The sequence below is a fragment of the Rhinolophus sinicus genome, chromosome 16, assembly GCF_057876585.1.
Source record: "Rhinolophus sinicus isolate RSI-liver-muscle chromosome 16, RSI-T2T, whole genome shotgun sequence".
Taxonomy (NCBI): domain Eukaryota; kingdom Metazoa; phylum Chordata; class Mammalia; order Chiroptera; family Rhinolophidae; genus Rhinolophus; species Rhinolophus sinicus.
The window spans coordinates 31,503,332-31,523,719 of record NC_142516.1 but is presented as its reverse complement, the minus strand read 5'-3'; the positions used below and the strand labels follow the sequence as shown (position 1 = coordinate 31,523,719).

Below are 20,388 nucleotides of genomic sequence, written 5' to 3'. Positions count from 1 at the left end.
AAGTCGAACCTGCAACCTTGTGGTTGAGAGGACGTGCTCCAACCAACTGAGCCATCTGGGGGCTCAGCGGCAGCTCAGCTCAAGGTGCCGTGTTCAATGTTGGTTGCAGGGGGCACAGCCCACCATCCCTTGTGGGACTCGAGGACTTGAACCGGCAACCTTGTGGTTGAGAGCCCACTGGCCCATGTGGGAATCGAACCGGCAGCCTTCGGAGTTAGGAGCATGGAGCTCCAACTGCCTGAGCCACCAGGCCAGCCCTTTTATGGAGCATTTTAAACTTCTTTATATCAACATAAAATGTCACTTCCTGGACTGACCTCAATGCATATCTTTCAGGAAGTGTATCAAAATTTAGAATTTGCATTCAGGAATCCAAAGAAGCTTGAGTAAGGGAGTCAATAAAAGGGGAGCTGCCCTTTAAATTACAGTAAACTCTGAGACTTAGTGGAAATCCCATCAGTAGCCCTCTCCTGTAGGCACCTCATCTCTCTTAGGCTAGAACTTCTGTGCTCACACAAATTGTCCATCATGAGGCCCATTCTGAATTTGCAATCTCCAGTAAAAGCTAATTCCACCCAATGGAAAGCATTTATAAGATAATGAAATGAGCATTCTATCAAGAGAGTTGTATAGTAAGTGCTCACTTAACATTGTTGATTAGTTCTGCAACTTTAAGGGAAGCAAAACCACTTTTACCATGGGCTAATTGATATAAACAAGAGTTAAGTGCCTAAAGCATCTCATTATAAGGAAATGATGTTGAACTAAATGATGTTATTCAAGGACCTACTGTAGTCATAAGATCTAAGCCTTACCTAATCATCAAAGAGACAAAAATATTTTTCTAAAAATGGTTGTCATAAGTGTTCTTGTACAAAATCCTTTTTCCACTCATCTTTAAATTTAGGCTGAATAAATTGTTGGTGATATTTAGTTTGCTAGGTGTGGCAAAGCAAATCATTCATGATTGGTCAATATGCACTTATTTTAAAAGAGCAGTAAACTTTCCATCTGACAATACTAAAATGGTTAGTATTTACCAGGTAACTCAAAGATTATCCTGCCCAAACTCAGAGTAAGCTAGCCATATAAATAAACTATGAAAAATACAAAGTTACTTAGGTCAAAACTTTTTTTAAGGAAAGAAGGTAAATCTTAAGAAGAAAATAATGGTAAAATGCCTTTTTACGTGGAGAATTCTTTTTAAATAATAATTTAACTTATTTTTTGATTAGGAAGTACATTCACATAAGGTTAATAGCAAAAAGTCTTCACATCTTTGTTCCCAACCATGTAGTTTTTCTCCCTGGAAGCTGTTAACAGTAAACATTTGCTAAGCACATCTGAGGTGCCAACCACTGTGCTAGTAAGAGCTTTAGACATATCAACTCATTTCATCCTCACAGTCCTATCTTATTAGCACCATTTTACAGATGGGCATACTGAGGTACAAAGAAAAATAATTTTGATGCCCCAAGTCAGTTAATGGCTACCAGAACCAAAAATCAAACCGAGCATTCAGGATACTGCCCACATCCAGTATTTGCCTTGTGTCTGTTCATTTCATAAACATCCATGAGTGAGAAAAGAACTTTCCTTGTTCCTGGTCCTGCCATGAGAACATGATAAAGTAGTCCTCCCCTGCATCTTATCCGAGATTTCACTTCCTGCAGTTTCAGTTACCCCCGGTCTGAGACTATTAAATGGAAAATTCCAGAAATAAATAATTCATAAGTGTAAACTGTATGCTATTCTAAGTAGCATAATAAAATCTCACACTGTCCCTCCTAAGATGTGAATCATCCCTTTGCCCAGAGTACCCATGCTGTACGCTCCCCATCACTTTGTCGCCATCTCAGTTATCAAATCAACTGTCACAATATCACACTGCTTGTGTTCAAGTAACCCTTATTTTACTTAACAGTAGCCCCAGAGAGGAGTGATGTTGGCGATTCAGGTGTGGCAAAGAGAAGCCATAAAGTGCTTTCTTTAAGTGAAAAGTGAAGGTTTTCAACTTAATAAGAAAAAAAAATCATATGCAGACGTTGCTAAGATCTACAGTAAGAAAGAATCTTCTATAGGTGAAATTGTGAAGCAGAAAAAAATTTGTGCTAGTTTTACTGTCACACCTCAAACTGCCAAGTTACAGCCACAGTGCCTAAGTGCTTAGTTAAATGGAAAAGGCGTTATCACAGGTATGTATGCATAGGAGGAAAAAACAGTGTATATTATAGGGTTTGGCACTATCTGTTGGTTTCAGGCATCCACCTAGCGTCTTGGACCGTGTCCTCTGTGGATAAGGGAGGACTACTGTGTGTCACTCTTCCTTCAATGCAGAGGGGATGAGACTTACAGAAAAAAGAAGGGGCTATATAAAAGTGGTCTGAAATTCAGAATCCTATTCCTGAGCTACACCGTACCTCGGTTTGGCTTCTTCCAGAGCTTCTATAGTTGGGTTAACCTGTTATCTATAATACTAAGCTGTACCCCATCCCTCTTCTCTATCAGAAGAGCAAAGAATACTTTTTCATCCTCTAACAATTTTACAAGTGTGCTCAGGATTGGGGGTGGGGGAATAAACGCATACCCAACTTCCAAGGAAGCCCAGACTCAGAAGGTGCTCAGGGTTGGGTGCGGACCTTCAAAGTAGCTTCTAGCTCAACCTTTATACCCCAGGGCAACTTGCCTGCCAAGTAAACTCTCTACTCTCTCTTGCACCTCTCGGTTAACAGTACACTCACTGTGGTTCGGAACAGCCTGTTTCCTTACTGGACAGCATTGCCCGTGAGGATAGTCAAGCAGAGCCTCCCTCTACCACCACCACCACCCCGCCCCAACTCGCCCGGCTGCACTGAACTTGTCTGCTCCATCCGCTACAAGGTGGAGCCCATAACGGGACTACAGAGGGGCCCTGGCAGATAGGCCCGCGGGGCACAGGGCGAGGCCTGGGATGGGTGCGGGCCTGGGGGCGTGGTGCCGTGCTAAGCCGCCGGCTGGGGCTGGAGGAGGAGGCCCTAAGAGGCCGGGAGGATGCTCTCCCCAAGCGCGCCCCCTCCGACCCTGGCTAATACGCGACTCTCACCGGACGCAGGTCCAGGGCTCCCTCCCGCGCCGCCGCCGCCGCCGCCGCCCAGGCCTCCGCCACGCCTCGAGGGTGAGACGTAGGTAGAGCCAGAAAGGAGGCCGGGCAACAGCCCGCCCCCCGGGCTTCCGCTACTCGGCCCCTCGGGTCGATGACTCGTCGCTCGACCCCAGTGCCCCTGCACCCCTATCCCGAGCACCGAATCCGCGAGTGCGCCTTACGTCACCCGAGACGAATCCGTGATTGGCTGTGTTCATCCGCGCCCCACCCCCTTCCGAAACGGTTTCTAGGGGAGGCGGGGCGGGCCGAGCGCTTTCTGTGGTCGTGGCGTTACTGGTCCTGCGGGCGTGTGTTCTCGCTCCGGGTCGTTCTCCGCCTCCAGCCACACTAGCTCCCCCCCCTCCCCCTCCCCCCGGCTAGTTGTTTTGGCCTTGCACCCAAGATGGAATTTCTTACGCCTTCCATTCACTCAGTCATTTCACAGGCTATGACCAAAACAACACCTTTGTAGCGGGTCCACCCCAGAGCCCTCTCTTGAGTTGCGCCACTCCAGAACCCTGTCTGAGTGAGTTTTCCTGACAACCAGTGCAAGGCAGATACTAGCTGATCCTTAAAATGAACTCCGCCTCGGCCTCCCCTGAGGGAAACCCCAGCCAGTCCAGGCCCCAGGGGTACGTCAGAGAAGAACAAGGCTGTGGCAGAAAAAGTGGTGGCAAAAGGCTCACGCAGCTCCTGATGAAGACTTTATAGTGATCTTTTCAAATTCCTGAGTCACTGTGGATAAGAAACTGAGTTGGTGATAAAACATTTTTACAACCATTAAATATACCGCAGGAGAAACTGTTTAAACAGCCTAACAACTTTGAGAGTTCTTCCTGTAAGGTGAACATCAGATCCAATCAAAAAATGCACTTAATGTACTTCAATTAATGACAAAGCTCTCATTTGCATAAGACGTATTAACTGTTAGTTCCCCTGAAGCTAGCTTGGAGTCACTAAAAGGACACATCAGCCACAAAAGGAGGTTTTGTGCGAGGAAGTGCCATCGGATTTCGTTTTTAAATATCACTTTGACTACTGTGTGGACAATGGATTGAATGGGAGTCAAGAACTGTAGCAGTGAAAAAAGCCTTTGGAAGGATATATAACAATATGGTACCACTGATTATGTCTGATAGGGCTGGGAGAAGATGGACTTTTCACTAAATTCCTGTTTATACTATCTTTTGTATTTTGTAGTATATGCACATATTTCATATTAAAGAGAATAAAATAAAATCAATTGTTAAAAATGGCGGCAGTGAAAAAATTAAAGTGGATAAATATGAGATTTAGTTTGGAAGTGGAGTTGATGAAACTTAATTACGGATTAGGTATTTACTTTCTGTCATTTCCCGCCCCTCTCCCAAGAGCCTATTTAACTTTAGTAAATAAGGATGACTTCTAGCTGTCTGCCATTAGTAATTGGGTGATTGGTGACATTGACCAAGATGAGAAAAGCTGGGGGAGTGACCAGGTTTGGGGAGTTAAAAGTAGTTTTAGTTTGCCATGTTTCAGATGCCTATGAGATAGCCACATGAAGTTATTAAATAGGGAATAGGATACATGAATCTGAGCACAGATACACCAGATTATAGATGGTGTATTAGTTTCCTATTGCTGCTATAACAAATCACCTCAAACTTCGTGGCCTAAAAACAACACAATTGTATTATCTTATAGTTTGGAGGTTAAGAGTCTGAAACGGATTTCACAGGGCTGAAATCAAAATAGCGATGTAGGTATCACACACAAAAATTTGTAGTTATGTATGATTATGGATACTAACTACAGTTATTGTGATCATTTAGTAATATATACATATATGGAATCATTGTGTTGTGTACCTGAAAGGAATATAATGTTATATGTCAAATAGGTCTCAATTTTCTAAAAAAGTTATCAGTAGATCTGCCTTCCTCAGGCTACAGTAGAGTGGAAACTGTTTCCTTACCTTTTCCCATTTCTAGAGGCTGCCCACATCCCTGGGCTTGTGGCCCCTCTGACTTCTGCTTTCCTTGCCACAACTCCTTCTCTGACTCTCTGCCTCCCTTGTTCACTTAAAAGGACCCTTGTGATTACATTGGGTCCACTCAAGTAGTTAAGGATAATCTTCCCATCTCAAAATCCTAATTTAATCACATCTGCAAAATCTCTTCTGTGTAAGGAAATATATTCACAGGTTGTGAGGATTAGGACATGGACAGCTTTGAGGAGCTATTATTTTGCCCACCACAAGTGGTATTGAAAGTCCCAGGAGATATCCAAGGTGGGCATGTTGCTTTTAAAGTTACATGCCATGCAACCAAATACCCAGAACAGAACATGAATTTTTTTCTCTTCAAGTTAAGAAAAATCAATTTCAAAAACAGTGTTAATGTTCAGGTTTTAACTGGATGTTTATTAAATGGGTGTATTTGTAAACATTTTAATTGTACACTTAAGATCTGTGCACATTTCTGTGTGTATATTATAAGTACAGTGTTTTTAAGTACTTAATGCTTAATAGACTATAGCTAGAAAAAATGTAACTAGAAATATAAATACTTTTAATAATAGGCAATACAATTTTGAGAATTTATGCACTTATTAAGCCACTTGTAGATTTTGTGTTTGACCAATATTGAGAATTTTATATTTCCATGTAAGATGGAGTAGTTATACATTCCTGGAATCATTTAACCTTAAATGAAATGACCCTCTTTTCAGAATTTTTCCCTATGTTCTCTTGAGATAAAGTTGCAGCAAGGAGCTGTAGGAGGCATTTCCTGTTGACTCTTTGGGATCACTTCTCTGTGGGTAAATAATGTTACAGTTCTTGATTTCTCTTACTTGCTATTTAACAGAGTGAATTAACATACCAAAAAAATCTTTCCAAGTCATGAGTTTTGTTGGTTTGGTTTGGTTTTATTTGGCTTTAATCTTGAGGGCTCTACAAGCTGCAAAACAGTATTTATAGTTTTATAGTATAATAAAATCAGATTTTTCTATCAATTACTCCATAAGCAGAATTGTAATTTCAGGCATTCAGGGCATAAGTAAACTATCAAAGAATCTTAGACCTTAAGAGATCATCTAATCTAACCTCTAATCAAAGGAGGAGATTTCTCTACACCATCCCGGACAGATGTTCATCTGGACCCTTTGGGAACATTTCTTCTAACAGGTCATTGTCTTGCTCTTATATTTGGTGATCTAATTATAAAGTACACTGTCTCCCTGTGAATTCTACCCACATATTAGTAGCCTACTGTTCTAAACCCTTTACCTATATTCACTCATACTCCTAACAACCTTACGTTGTAGATTCCATCACACCCATTTTATAGATAAGAAGACTGAGGCATAGAAGGTAAGTTGTATAAGGTCACACAGCTGTTAAGCAGAAGAGGCCAGACCTTGATGTCACATGCTTAGCCACTGCCCTGTATGTCCTCTTTATACTAAACAAAGCCCTTACACATCATGATAGAAATCTATCTTCAGATTAATGTTGATCATCTATTTTGGGACAAGTTGTTCCACTAGTTAAGAATTTATATAATTCTTCTACTATCCAGCCCACATCTCTGAATTGCTCACGTAAATGTCTTAAGAGATTTTAAAAGATATCTTCTTTAAAATCAAGATATGTAATATCTGTGACATTCTCCTAATGTACTAGTTTGATAAAGCCTTCAAAAAAGAGAATTGGCACAATATTTTTAAAAAAATAAACTTTTAGTTGAAGTATAACAAACTTGCACATAATAAGCATGTATTGAATTCTCGATTTTCGTGAAGTGAAACATCCGGATAACTACAATTAAAATAAAGAAAGAAAACATCATAAGTGCCCATGGCCCGCTTACCCAAGGGCTGCTTATCCATGACCCATGGAAAGACCCAGCACCGTAGCTGTACATAATAACAGACTCAGTGGTACTAAGCATGTCATCCTACTTCTCTGAAGCATTTAGACTGTGGAATACAGAGAGGATTGGCCGGTTGGAAGTGAGTGGAAAATGGGGCACATTAAAAACATAGACACAGATCATGCTATGAGAGGTAGCACAGGGGGGCCACAGGGAGGGCAGCTAGTCCTACCTTGCCTTGGATCCTGAACAACTCTCTGACTTCAATCCATGTGTATCCATAGAATAAAGCATCCTTTTCCTAAGGTGCCCTTTTTCTTGCAAGCGGAAGATATTAACAAAACTGTAAGGCAGGAAGAATCCTCAACCCCATGATTGTGATTCCCAACTCCCACCAATTGGTCGTGTTTGCCTAGAGAATTGTGTGGAAAATGACCCTGAGGCTGAGTTCAATGTAAAACAGTACTGTGGTGTCTGCCACGTTTGGAGGGAAGGAGAAAGGAAAGGAGGCAGGGATGGTGTCATATACTTGCCATCGCTGCTGTTAGCCAATATCATGAAGAAATCAAGAGATGGAAAAAAATGAGCAATTAATCACAATATTAAGCTGGATATTTCTGTTTAATAAATACTTTCCCTTAGCTGTTCCCCTCATCCCACTCTATAGCTCAGGTACAACACTTTTAATTGCCAGAGTCTCTTGAGTACGTAAAGAGTATAGGATGTCTTATAAACTAGATATGACTGCATAAGCCAGATTGTTTATAGAATAATCAAGTCATATAGGCACCTCCCTGGAACAGAGAGAAATACTCTTGTTACCCTGATGAGGCTATACTACATAGATGGGAAAGCAATTCTTTTCCCTCTAGGAAAAGCATGTAAAGATTAAGTTTACATTAGCTGAAAAGAATTCAGGAATAACCTGTGTGGGTCAACTTCAGGTTTGCAAGAGCATGACATTGAAAAAGATGCTTACACATGTGCTGATTAAGATACTCGTAACAGGAAGAGAAGCCTTTGTGAAATTCATATTTCAGGGCCATTAATCACTATTCATATCCCCAATGACTAATTAGTTTATCATATCCATCAATCTACTTTACAGAGCACCTGTGGTGGTGAGCCATCCCTGTGCTAGCTTTCCGAATTACAGAAGAACAGTAAGAATAAATACAATGACTATGTGTTTGTTTTTGGGAAATATTGCCCTTTATTGGGATTTTAAAATGTATTTTATGGACTATGCAAGTATTGTACTTTAAACCTATAAATAATTTTATTACTTATCTGTCTGCTAAAGAAATGAGGTAAGCCAGAGATAAAGAAGTTCAGTCATCCCTGACTAATAGGAGTTCAGCGAGTTTAATTGACACAGCTATTCCAGAAGAACTGGAAAACCAGTTTGCCTTTAACTTTGACTCTGTTGTAAAAAGTTGAATCCACAAAATTATATGTTCTAAAATGCTGCTTGCAGAATTATGTGGGAAGTATGTTCTTTTGGACTTCAAAGGATCAGGCTAAGATCAACGGCACTCAGTACCAGCAACAAGCCTTTGGGAAATTTTCATGATTTCTCACATAGGTTAAGGAACCAGCCAAGGTCTTGGTCCACAACTCCTGGAGCTGAGGAATGGCCCACATTTAGTAGTGCAGGTGGGGTCCCACATGGCATCCCCTCGGAGTACGGAAGTGGGCTTCCTAATACCTGTGTGAATGCTTGAGACACATTCAGATACACATAATTAACATCTATAAATCCAAAGCGTGAACAAAATGCCTCAACGTCTCTCTTCCCATGTCTTTCATTCTCCTCCTTTGGAATGAATCTAATTCAACCTTTCAAATCATTTCTGGTTTTCTTCCCTACTCTGCTTCCTGTCTCTAAATGTGGTCACCACCTTGTGATCACACCTCTGCCCCTGGTCTTCTCCATGCTCTGTCTTTCAGAATCCCTTTACTCTCAAGTCCTTCCATTTTGACTGCCGTGTAGCTAATTCCGTGAACGCATACTTTAGCCTGATCTTCCTAGTTCTAGGCCTGTATCTTCAATTGCCTGCTAGATATCTCCTCAATATATAAACTCAACATATAAAATTTTATTTGTTTATTTTTCCTCTTGACTTCTCCATGCTTGACCTCTCTTTTTTTAATGGTGTCAACTTGCCACTTTCATTCAGACTCAAAATCATAGAGTCATATTTTAATCTTCTCTAATTTTTAACATCCAATCTCTCAAATTCTTCAAAATGTTTTTTTTTCATCTACTCTTCCCTCTCCATTCCTACCATCACCACCTTAGTTCATTCAGATTTTCTTCTTATTTCCTTAACTCTGAGGTGCCTATATTTCATGATTTTACATACCTAAACTCAAGATTTATTTTATGATCAACATATACATTTAATGTAGACTTTTTTTATTACAAAAATCTGTTATGTCAAGTGTCTTAAAATTAAGCAAATATGGCATCTCAGACCTAGATGATTTTGCTTCTACTTGCTCTTCCTGCCTTCATTCTCTCCCTTCTCTAATTTGTCCCGCACACTACTGCCTGGTTAATCTCCTTAAAAGACTGCTTTCATGAAGTCATTTCTTTGCTTAAGGAAGACTTCAGTGGTTCCCATTCCCTGCCTGCTAGGTAAAGTATGCCCAGGGGATCAACTCGGGCATGGAAGGTCCCCAACGACAGCCCTGACCTCTTCCTGTTCTCACCAGCATTATTTCCCGACCCGGGTCCTCAGTCCTTCTCTACCTCTGTGGTGTCATTCCCACGACTAGGTTATTCCTCCTGCTGCTTACACCCTCCTCGGGCTTCAAGTCCTATCTCTGTGTGAAACCTAACCTGAACACCCTATTTCAAAATGGTCTCTTCCTCCTGTAAATTCCTGTAGCACTTTCCTTGACTATTCATTTCATACTTATTACTAATTACCACCAGCAATCGATCTGATGTTTTATAAGGAAACTGAGAAAATCAGTTACATCAGTTACTTCACTCCACGTGTCCTATTTCGCTCATCAGATCATACATGCCTTGAACTTGGCTCTGTTGGTATTCTTGACTCCCGGATATATCCTTGAATCATGACTTATTTAAGAAATACAGTCTAATAAGCATTGAGTCAAACGGGAAGGTCACATCGCTTTTCAAAGAGTCATTGCTATCCTGATTCTTTTCTCCCTGGTTAGTCCAAGTCACTTGTAATGAACTTTGCTTATCCACTTTCCTCCAGCACCCAGGCTTATGTAGTCGTACAACACTGCGGCTCAGTCTTTAATGAACCAAGTGTAAAAGAGAATGGAGAGTTGAAGAACAAGGAGAAACTCAGTGGTGCTATCGATGTGTGAAGGCAGAAAGTAACTGAAGGTGCAGCTAAGATGTGGGGTAAGGCCTGGTCAGGTCGTGCTAAGGAGATCAAACTTCCTTTCTCCTCTCTGGGATTGGAAGATTTTTTTAATTAGGGGAGTGACATGATCAGATTTGCTTAATTAGAATTGTGGAAGATGGATTGGGAAGAGGAGGAAGGACTAGAAGAAGGAAGGCTAGTTAGGAATAAAATTTCAGGACTGGAATTAAGGTGGTGGTAGTGGGAATTAAAAGCAAGAGGCTGGAATCGAAAGGCTGTGGGCAGAGCTTGACGGCAAAGATGAGAGTGAAGGGGTCATCATGGAAGAGAATGGCTGATGTTTCTACTTCAAACAACAGAGTGACTGGCAAAGCTCTTATCTGAAACAGAAGAGAAGCAGATGCAGGGAGGGCTGGAGGGAGTGAGAAGATAATGACGTCTGATTAGGGTATGTTGAATTTGCAGCACCTAAAGGACATTTTCATGAAATTGAGGACCTGGAGAAAGACGTGGGTTGCAGATACAGATTTGTGGTAAGGCATAACTCACCCTCCAATATTTATATCTATTTTGAAATACACTGCTACTCCTAGCCCAAGGCACCCAACTACACTTCTTGTACTACTTGTTTTGCCAGATTTTTCTAAGGCCCCTGACTCCCACCCAGTCTGTTATACTTTTAGTCTTGGCCAGTTCAGATTCTTGTGACAATATTTTACATATGTCAGTTATCTAAGTCTTAGACAATAGAGTCTTAGACATTATTAACTTTAATTGTATAGCATGTAAAGTTCTGTGGAAACCCAGGGACTTCAGTTTGTTGTGCTTTGTGTTAAAAATTCAGGGGTGCTTTCCTGGCCATGTTCCTTCTTTTCCAACTCACTTTTTCCAACTACCCTGTCTTTTTGCCCTCAAGCTTCTTTTCTCTTAACCCTTTCTTTACACTTTTGGTCACTACCTCATTCTTGAAACTGTCTTCTTTCTGGGTTTCTATGACACCTCCTGATTTTCCACCTACCTCCAGCCTCTCTGGTTGCTCTACTTCCTCAAACCTCTACTTAAAAATTAATGTTTTCTAGGATTTCCTATTTAGCCTTCCTTTCATCTCATGTTAGTAGATACCTAATGTGACCTCATCGACTTGCACAGCTTCACAAACAACCACTGAAGATTATTTCTAAATGTGAATCTTTACCCCAGTCTTCTCAGCCCAAACCCAAACATCTAACACTTTTTAGGACATCTTTATTTGTATGGGTCCCACAAGCACTTCAAATCAACTGCCAAAATGAAGTTTTCTTCCTCTCCGTAAACTTGGGCTTTCTTCATTCTAAGTCTCGGTGGATAGTATTATAAGGCACCCAGGAATCTGGGAGGCATCCTTGACTTCTCCTTTATCTCTCAAATTCAGTCTGCCATGAAATCCTATCAATTTTGCCTTTTAAATGACCATTTTCCTAGAAGAGAACATGGTATGATTGAGGATAAGAAAGGAGTGAGAATAGCACACAAAGACTAGCCTGACAAGAGAAAAGTTTTGTTGAGGAATATCGGAAAATATGGTTGTATTATTAAGTGGGAGAATACCTTGGAACGTAACTTAAAGGCCACATAGAGTATTTCCGAGTTGATGTGGTTGTAGAACCACCAAACGTTGGCAGATGGATGAAATGGTAATTTCAAGGCGCATTTTAAAAAATCAGTCACATGAGAAATAGGAGTCAGAGCAACTATTACCTTAGTAACTAGAAACAACCATTTCTTGGGTTTCACTGAAGACATGAGAAAAAAAAGCTAAGCGTTCCAACTAGGAGCTCAGAAAATCTGACCTTGAAATTAAATGTAAGTGCAAGCGCTACTAAGAAAACAAAAAATATAAATTCTCATTGAAGAAGGCAAATTGAAATTAGGGGTTGGTGGTACAGCAAAAATAGACTGTGTTGAAAATAATTGCAAGAATGACATTATTTGACTGAACAGTGCTTGTAAGCCATCCCTTAAGTATAATCTTTAAATTGAATATATAGATATATTTGTTATCACCAACTTGAAATGTGATGATGATTTCCTAAAACATCTGGATTTCCACAGGCCTCAATAAAAATTTCAGGTTAAGTAAGCTGCATTATAATATAGCTCACTATATGACGTTGATATATTGACAAACATGGTAATTTCCATTTTATTTGACTTAGATACTAATTAACTCAGAGTAAGTGCACTCCCCTCTCCAATGTGGTTAGTCAGTAGTTAAAATAAGGGGGAAAAAGTACAAGCCAGGCAGCTCTATATACTATGTCTCAAAAGCAAAGGAAAAAATAAAAATAGTTGCAGCAAACTTTGCATTTTTAGAAATAAACTACATTTATGAAGTACAAGATTCAAAAAGTAAAACCTACTCCACTTTACCGGATGAAAACATGAGGAGTCTGAAGGAAAGAGTTCATTTTCAGCTCTCAGTTTAGAAATGCTGAGACCATGAATTTCAGCACAGTAACTGAGAAACAAATAGCAACCATAGAATGACTAATATGAGTTAGCAGTAAACAAACAAAAAACCTTTAAAAATAAATGATGGATGTGATAGCTTTAAAACCAAAGCTTTCCTCTTTCTCCTTGTAAATCCCCCTTTGTTTCTGATTGCAATTTCAATGATAAGGCTCTACCGAATTGCTAAATTACTTACATGAGGTCCTTGAAAGCACAGCTCTCGGAAAGGATACACATTGATTTCCATCGTGTAGCACAAGCTCTGTCCCCGGTGTTTGAATCAATGAGCAGGGCAGCTGTTCGTTCTCTTGGTTTAGCTTTCACAGAGCAGTCATTAATAGGCACCTGAATTCCAGACTAAATGTTGAGCCCCGCCTCGCTGAAAAGGAAGGAAAAAAAACGTGGCTCTAAACTCATATTCCTGGACAGCAGCTTGAAAGTAGGAGAACAGTTACTGTCTGAGTGTTATGTTACTGCCCTGTCTTTGATAGACCATGCTACCTGATAATTTTATTTTCCACTAGAAAAATTATTTTCTTCTGAGTTTCTTGAAGGTAGAAACAAAAATCTACAATCAAAATCTCCATAGTCGTTTTCATCCACAGCTACATTCAAAACATTTATTGATATACTACTTTGAGTCAAAAAGTAAAATAAAAGATTAACCTAGAGGATTTAAGTTTCTTAATAGTCACAGACTTCAACATATTTAAAACCCTTAGTTGCATGAAATTAAAGGAAAAACCAATATTGTTGCATTTTATCTATGCTGCATTGGAATAGAAAACTGTTGCTACATTTTATAGAGGATATACCTTGCACGTTTGGTGCTCAGGGACTCCCACCCCACCCCATTCCCCCAACAGCTAGATTGGTGACAAGGAATATAGGCTGATGATCTGCTTATCTCCATTTCGTTGGTGTATGTTCATTTGAACACATCACCAGCCTAGCCTTACCTACTACACAACTGTACATTCTGCTTAAGAAAAGCTAAAATAAAAAGTAATCCATTTTTAAGAAGAGAACACTTTATACTGTTGTTTTTAAAAATCAATGAACAGGATGGGAAGCATATATAAACTAGCATAAGCTAGCACATTTACTGAACTAGCACAGGCTAGCACAAACCAAAAAAATGAAATCAACTTTAAAAATCCTAAATAAAGTATTAGTAAATAAAATTCAACAATGTATGAAAGGAATAATACCAAGTGACCAAAAAAATAACATTTGTCTCTGGACTGTGAGGATGACTCAGTTTTAGAAAATGTTTTGATGTAATCTGTTATATTAAAGAGAAAAACTATGTTAGATTTTGAAAAAGCATTGGCTACACCCATTTCTAATTTTTTAAAAAATTAAACGAAAGCTCTTTCTGTCATGTAGGATATCTGGAAACTTCCTTAACTCATTAAGGAAAAATTACCAAAATCTATGCATCACAAGTGATGGTGAAACAAAAATCTTCTCATGCTATTTCCATCACTATTCACATTGCACTGAAGGTTGTAACCAATGCATCAAGACAAGAAAAATATATGAAGTGTAAATACTGGAAAATAAGAATTAAAGCCATTACAGTTGACCCTTGAATAACGTGGGGGTGAAAGGTACCAAACCGCAATGGAGTGAAAAATCTGCATATAACTTTTGACTCCCTCAACACTTAAGTTGTCCCTCAGTATCCACGGGGATTGGTTCCAGGACTCCCCACTGATACCAAAATCTGCAGATGCTCAAGTCCCCCATATAAAATGGTGTAGATCAATGCATACTGTTGGCCCTCCATATCTGCAGACTCCCAGCTGTGGATCAAAACCAGTACAGGTAGTTATTGAAAAACAGCCCACACGTTTCAAACTTGTGTTGTTCAAGGGTCAGCTGAATTATCTATAGATTGCATGGTTGTCTGCCTACATATCTCAAGAGAATCAACTAAAATAACTATTATAATCAATGAGACTTTACTAAGGTGACTGGATGCAAACCCCCCAGTAATAGCTAATAAGAAAATGTAATGGGGGGAAAAATCCCATTCACAAGAACCACAAAGACAATAGAGTACCTAGGAATTAACCCAATTAAAAATGTGAGAGACTTATATGAAGAAAACTCTAAAACTTTACTAGAAGATTTAAGAGTTCAATAAATACATAGACATTCTATGTGCCTAAGTGGGAACACTAAATATTATAAAGATAATTCTTCCGAAATAATCTATAAATCCAAGGCAATCCCACTGAAAAATTTCACAAGATTTTTAATTGAACACGACAACCTGCTTCTCAAGCTCTTCTAGAATAGAAAATAAGCAAAAAACAAAAACAAAAAAAAAAAAACACACACAAAAGTTTGAGGAAAAATTGAGGTGGATAATTTTCCCTACTAGATATGAAAACAATATGTACAATTACAGTAATTAAACCAATGCAGTATTAGAGTAGGAATAAACAAATAGATTAATGAAAGAGAATAGAGTCCAGAAATTAACCCATTTAATTACTCATAGGAATTTAGCATATGATAAAGGTGGAATTTCTAATGGTGGGAAATTAAAGATTATTCAAAAATAATACTACTGCAACAATAAGAGAGCCACAAGGAAAAAAGTAAAGTGAATCCCTACCTTACACACATACACAGAAATAAATCCAGATTTAAGATCTACATTATAAAGCTATTAGAAGAGAACACAGGGAAATATTTTTATAATCATAGAGTAGGAAAGACTTAGTAGTCATAAGAAGAAAAAACATTTTATTAAATAGAAACATAGGGAGCTGTGTCCTACACAACTAGACTGAGAAACAACGGCTTGAACCAGAGTGGGGGAAAGGGGAGGTGGAAGAAAGGGGGGAAAAAATGAAATTTAAAACTCCTAATGAAAATGGAAGACCAGGAAAACTGTTCGAAACATATACTTCAAACAAATGCTTAGTAACTATAATATATAGAATTCCTACAAATATACTATTTTTTAAAAAAGCAAGCTAATGGAGAAAAAGTGGCAGAGGAGAAAAACAGATAATTCTTAGAAGAGGAAATGCAACTATTCCAATAAATATTTGAAAACATCCTCAACTTCACTTGCACACGGGGAAATGTAGGTGAAAACAACAGGAGGAATTATTTTTTGCCTATCAAATCGTACAAAGCTAAAAGGATTGATACATAATGATGGTGCTGCTGTTGGAAAAACAAAACCTCATAGTCTGTTGATGGGGGTATAAAAGGTTACATCCTTTCTGGAGGTCAATTTGGCACATTTATCAGAATTTTTAATGTATATGCTCATCACTTCCACTTCAAGTCATTTATCCTGCATATATTCCTGCAAATATATACAAAGATCTATGCGAAGTTATGATCACTATACCTTTTTAAAAATTGGAGATAACCTAAATCACTCTCAATAGGAGCCTGGTTATAAAAATACATATGATAAAATACTATGTAATTGTTAAAAAGAAATACATACGATGTCTGTATGTATTTGCATGAAACACCTCCTAGGGCACGTTATTAAATGTAAAAGCAGCATAAAAACTATATGAATCGTGTGATCCCATGTATGTAAAAAAAATCTAAACTGCATTCTATACATTTTATAGATATGTACAGATATGTAAATAACCATATCGTCATCACTAAACCACATATTTTATTCCTAAAGCAATTTAACACTCAAAAAAGCACAATTCAAACAAGATTTCCACTCTTATTCTTAGAGACTACATAGGTATGTATGTAGTCCTTACTATTTATTTTACTATTATGACACTCTTTACTATTCTTTTTTTCCTTGATTCTTTGCTTTTCCATATAAATTTTCGGAACAACTTGCCAAGTTTCATGAGAAACTCCAGTTGGAATTTTTATTGGTTTAATTAACTTTTAAATTTTCTCTGTTCCTATAACCTGAAAGCTCTTTGATGACCAAAGCCCATGTTTGTCTTGTTCTCACTGTGTTCCTTTCACCAAGCCCAATGACTGGAGTATAGTAGGTGCTCAATAAATATTTCTGGACTGGTTGGATGAATGAAGAAATGAATGAATGACCTACCACAGCATAATGACTCAACATACAATGTTGTGCAGGCATTTAAAATTTTATTTTCAAAGTATAGTTAATTATGGGAAAATGTTCACAACATATTACATGAAAAAGTAAGTTTCAGAATTTTTAAAATAAAATGACTATAATTTTTTATGTATGCATACAAAAAACTAAGAAGAAAATAAAAACAACAACAGTGGTTGGGTGTCAAAATTGCAAATTGTTATTTTCTTCTTTTTTTTCTAACTTTATAATTAGCATGTAATATTTTATAATAAAATAATAGACAGGATTAAAAATAATAAGCAAAAGAAAGTGTCACAATATTTAAAGTTTATAGGGCGTATGGAAGGGCAGTGCTGTCTAATTCCATAAGTTCAGGAGCTACTAGGTTGCTTACTACCTTCTAGTTCAGGTTGGAGTTTTATCAATGCACAAAAGGAAATCTTAAAACTTTTTTTTATTGAGGTATAACACATAAATAAGGGCACAAATCATAAGGTGTACAGCTCAGTGGATTATTACAAGGTGAATACACTGTGTAACCATTGCCCAGGTCAAAAAAAAAGGCCCCCAGAAGCTGGTGGGAGCACTGCTTCCTCCCTCCCACAGAAACTGCTCACTGGGTTCTGCAGGCTCAAGGCTGCCAGGCAAGTTCAGGGCAGCCACAGGGGAAGCAAGTAGAGACACCTCTGGGGGAGGGGAGAACCTACTGCCACCCCAGCCGACCTCCCAAACTGGGAGCACCGACAAATGTCAAAGTGTGATACCAAGATTTTCTAAAGGCGAATGCAGCAACACATAAAATAAAATTTAACAACACCTTCAAACTCACTTTCTATTATCTTCCCCCACTATATCCACCACTGTGACCCTAGAGAGGGGATGAGGTCAAATGCTACCACAGCAGGGAGATTCGACTGGGAAAATTCTTGCAAAGAGAAAGTCCACTTCTTCCAGACCCACGGGTGGCGAGAGGAAAATGTGAGTGGGGCGGAGCTGATGAGAAAGTGAGCAGGTGAATGTGGCTCGTGTTTCTCCCTCCCAGGCTAAAGTCTGGAGTGTGGTCGTGGGGTGCTGATGGGTTCAAAGGGATGCCAGGAGTAGGGGGATTTTACCCGACTTACCATTCGGGACTCCGGGTGCCTGAGTCTGTTCAGGCTGTAGAACAAACTACCACAACACATAGTAGTTTGTAAACAACAGAATTTTATTTCTCACAGTTCTGGAGACTGGAAGTCCAAGATGGGGCTCCAGCATGGTGGGGTTCTGCTGAGGACCCTCTTTCAAGTTGCAGACTGTCAACATCTCGACTTCTTGTTGTAGCCTCACGTGGCAGAGAGCAGAGAGAAAGCCAGGGCTCTCCTGACTTTTATGAGGGTTATAAATCCCATTCCGTGAGGTGACTTCATTAATCCTGTTTACCTGCCAAAGGTCCCACCTCCTAACAGCACCACATAGCGGGTGGGTAAGGTTTCAACATATGAATTTGGCGGGGGGGACACAAACATTTAGTTCATAACAAAGCCTCACAGGACCCCTTCACCCCTGCCCCATCACCATGGGGTGGCTGCAGGAGTGAAATAAATGGTATGGCAGGGTTAGGCAGAGGGAAGCTTGAGCTGAATGTCTCAGATATTCTCCATTTACTCCTGAGAGACAATTGTTCTCAAAGGAGTCAGTTCCATCACCAAGAGGGGCATATTTCAAAGTGTGTGTGTGTGTGTGTGTGTGTGTGTGTGTATTCTTAGTTGTCACAGTGAGGAGCGGGTGTTTTTGTTTTTCATTGGCTAAGAGGAAGTTTTTGCAATGCCAGGAATTGTTCTGCGCAATAAAACAGTCTCCTGCCCCAAATGGCTGGACTGCTCCTATTAAAAAATTCTGCCCAAATATTATGCCCACATGTAGAGACTTTAAGGAATGTGTACTTACATAAGAAAATATAGAATTGTCTTCAGCAGTTTGTTGGGAAGTTCAAGGGTGTTATGTATCATGAGTCTCCCCTACCTCCCTACCCCCTCGGGACACAGAAATTCCTAATTAATCATTACATGTTTACAGGTTATGAAACAAGCCATGGTCTGAACTTAAAGCAGTGTTGCAATCAGAGAAACCACCTGGCCCACCAAAGAGTAATGTTAAAATAACTCAATTATTTTTCTTACATTTCCCAAATAAGATAAAAGGGTATACATAACCCTCAGCAATGTTTTTTTTTTATTGTTAAATCTCCACTCTTCATGCCCATCCATTTCCTCACATCTGGTCTGCTTCTCCTCGCTTAACTGAAAACTCTGAGAAAAAGTAGTCTTCTCCTCTGTCTCCTTTTCTAGTCTCTATCACTAAAGCTCAACTCTGTGGGCTAAAATTTGGAGAATGTTCTCATCACTGGGTTTCATGGTGGGGAGCTGGGGCTCAGATGGCCCAGCTATGAGCAGAACACCTGACAGTGTACCCCTCCAACGTCTGCCCTTCAGTCGCTCATAGTTGTCAGGCGCACACCAAGCCAAGGACCAGGCTGAACTAGTTGAAGAGTAAAGCTACAATGAGCCACGTTTAAGGTGCCCAGTCCCTGGGCCTGTGTCCCATGCACCCAAAAGGACAACACAGAAACAAAAAAGGCCAGTTGGCTGCAGTGAGATGTGGGACATCCCATTGCTGAGGAGCTCATTCTAGGCTGCAGCTAAGGGGGTTAATATTCTGCAGCTGTATTTTGAGGGGACTGCGGCAGAAAGCCCCTTACCTCACCAGAACCTGGAAGGCCATTAGAAACCATGTCATGACATCCTCCCCGGGAAGGTGGGAAGGTGAATGGGAGATGGCCTACCAGACTCCCATTCTCTCATGTTAAGGTGTCTTTAAACAGAAACACGCATAAAACAAGGTTTTCTATTGACAAAAATGTGACCAGTGATTAGCAGGAACGTAACCCTAATTTCCCTGAGGAGCAATAGTCTAGCATTTGCCAGTGCAGTGTTCACAGCCTCTTTATAGCACACAACTAATGCAAATAATGAGAATAATGAGGTGTGATCAAAAGATATGGTGAATGTTTAAACTTGAAAAATTTATTACAGTAAAAAACACATTGCCATTAATCTCCCTCAAAATATTCCCCCTCGTTTTGAACACACTTATCCCATCATTCTTGCCACTTTCTGAACAAGTTCTGGAAATTCAAGGGTGTTATGACACTGACTTTCGTGTGTCTTTATACTTCATCCTCCAACATGACAATGATCAGTGTCACACATCACTTCTGGTATACGGCAATTTCTGTTAAATAAAAACATTATGGTGTGTCCTCCTCCACCTAATTCACCGGATCTGGCACCGTGCGACTTCTGGCTCTTCCCCAAAGTCAAAATGACCATGAAAGGGAAACGTTTTGAATCGATTCAGGACATCGAGGCAGCCATGACAGCGTTTCTAAAGACACTCATGAAAGAGGACTCTAGAACTGCTTCAGAAAGTGGCAAGAACAATGGGATAAGCATGTTCAAAGCGAGAGGG

The 20,388-nt window shown here is 39.6% G+C and overlaps 1 protein-coding gene across 2 annotated transcripts in view; it reads right to left on the bottom strand.

Annotated features, from left to right (window-relative positions):
• Positions 1–13,077, bottom strand: part of GNE (glucosamine (UDP-N-acetyl)-2-epimerase/N-acetylmannosamine kinase) — a 38,425-nt gene extending 25,348 nt beyond the window's left edge. Inside the window, exon 1 of one of the 2 annotated variants that reach the window (XM_074330707.2) lies at positions 13,012–13,077. In XM_074330707.2, coding sequence (XP_074186808.2) covers positions 13,012–13,062 — 51 coding nt within the window. In that variant the 5' untranslated portion in view covers positions 13,063–13,077. Of the gene's footprint in view, positions 1–3,082; positions 3,271–13,011 lie in introns of those variants that run through there. The other variant, XM_019729094.3, reaches the window with a different exon arrangement.
• Positions 13,078–20,388: the final 7,311 nt, after the last annotated feature.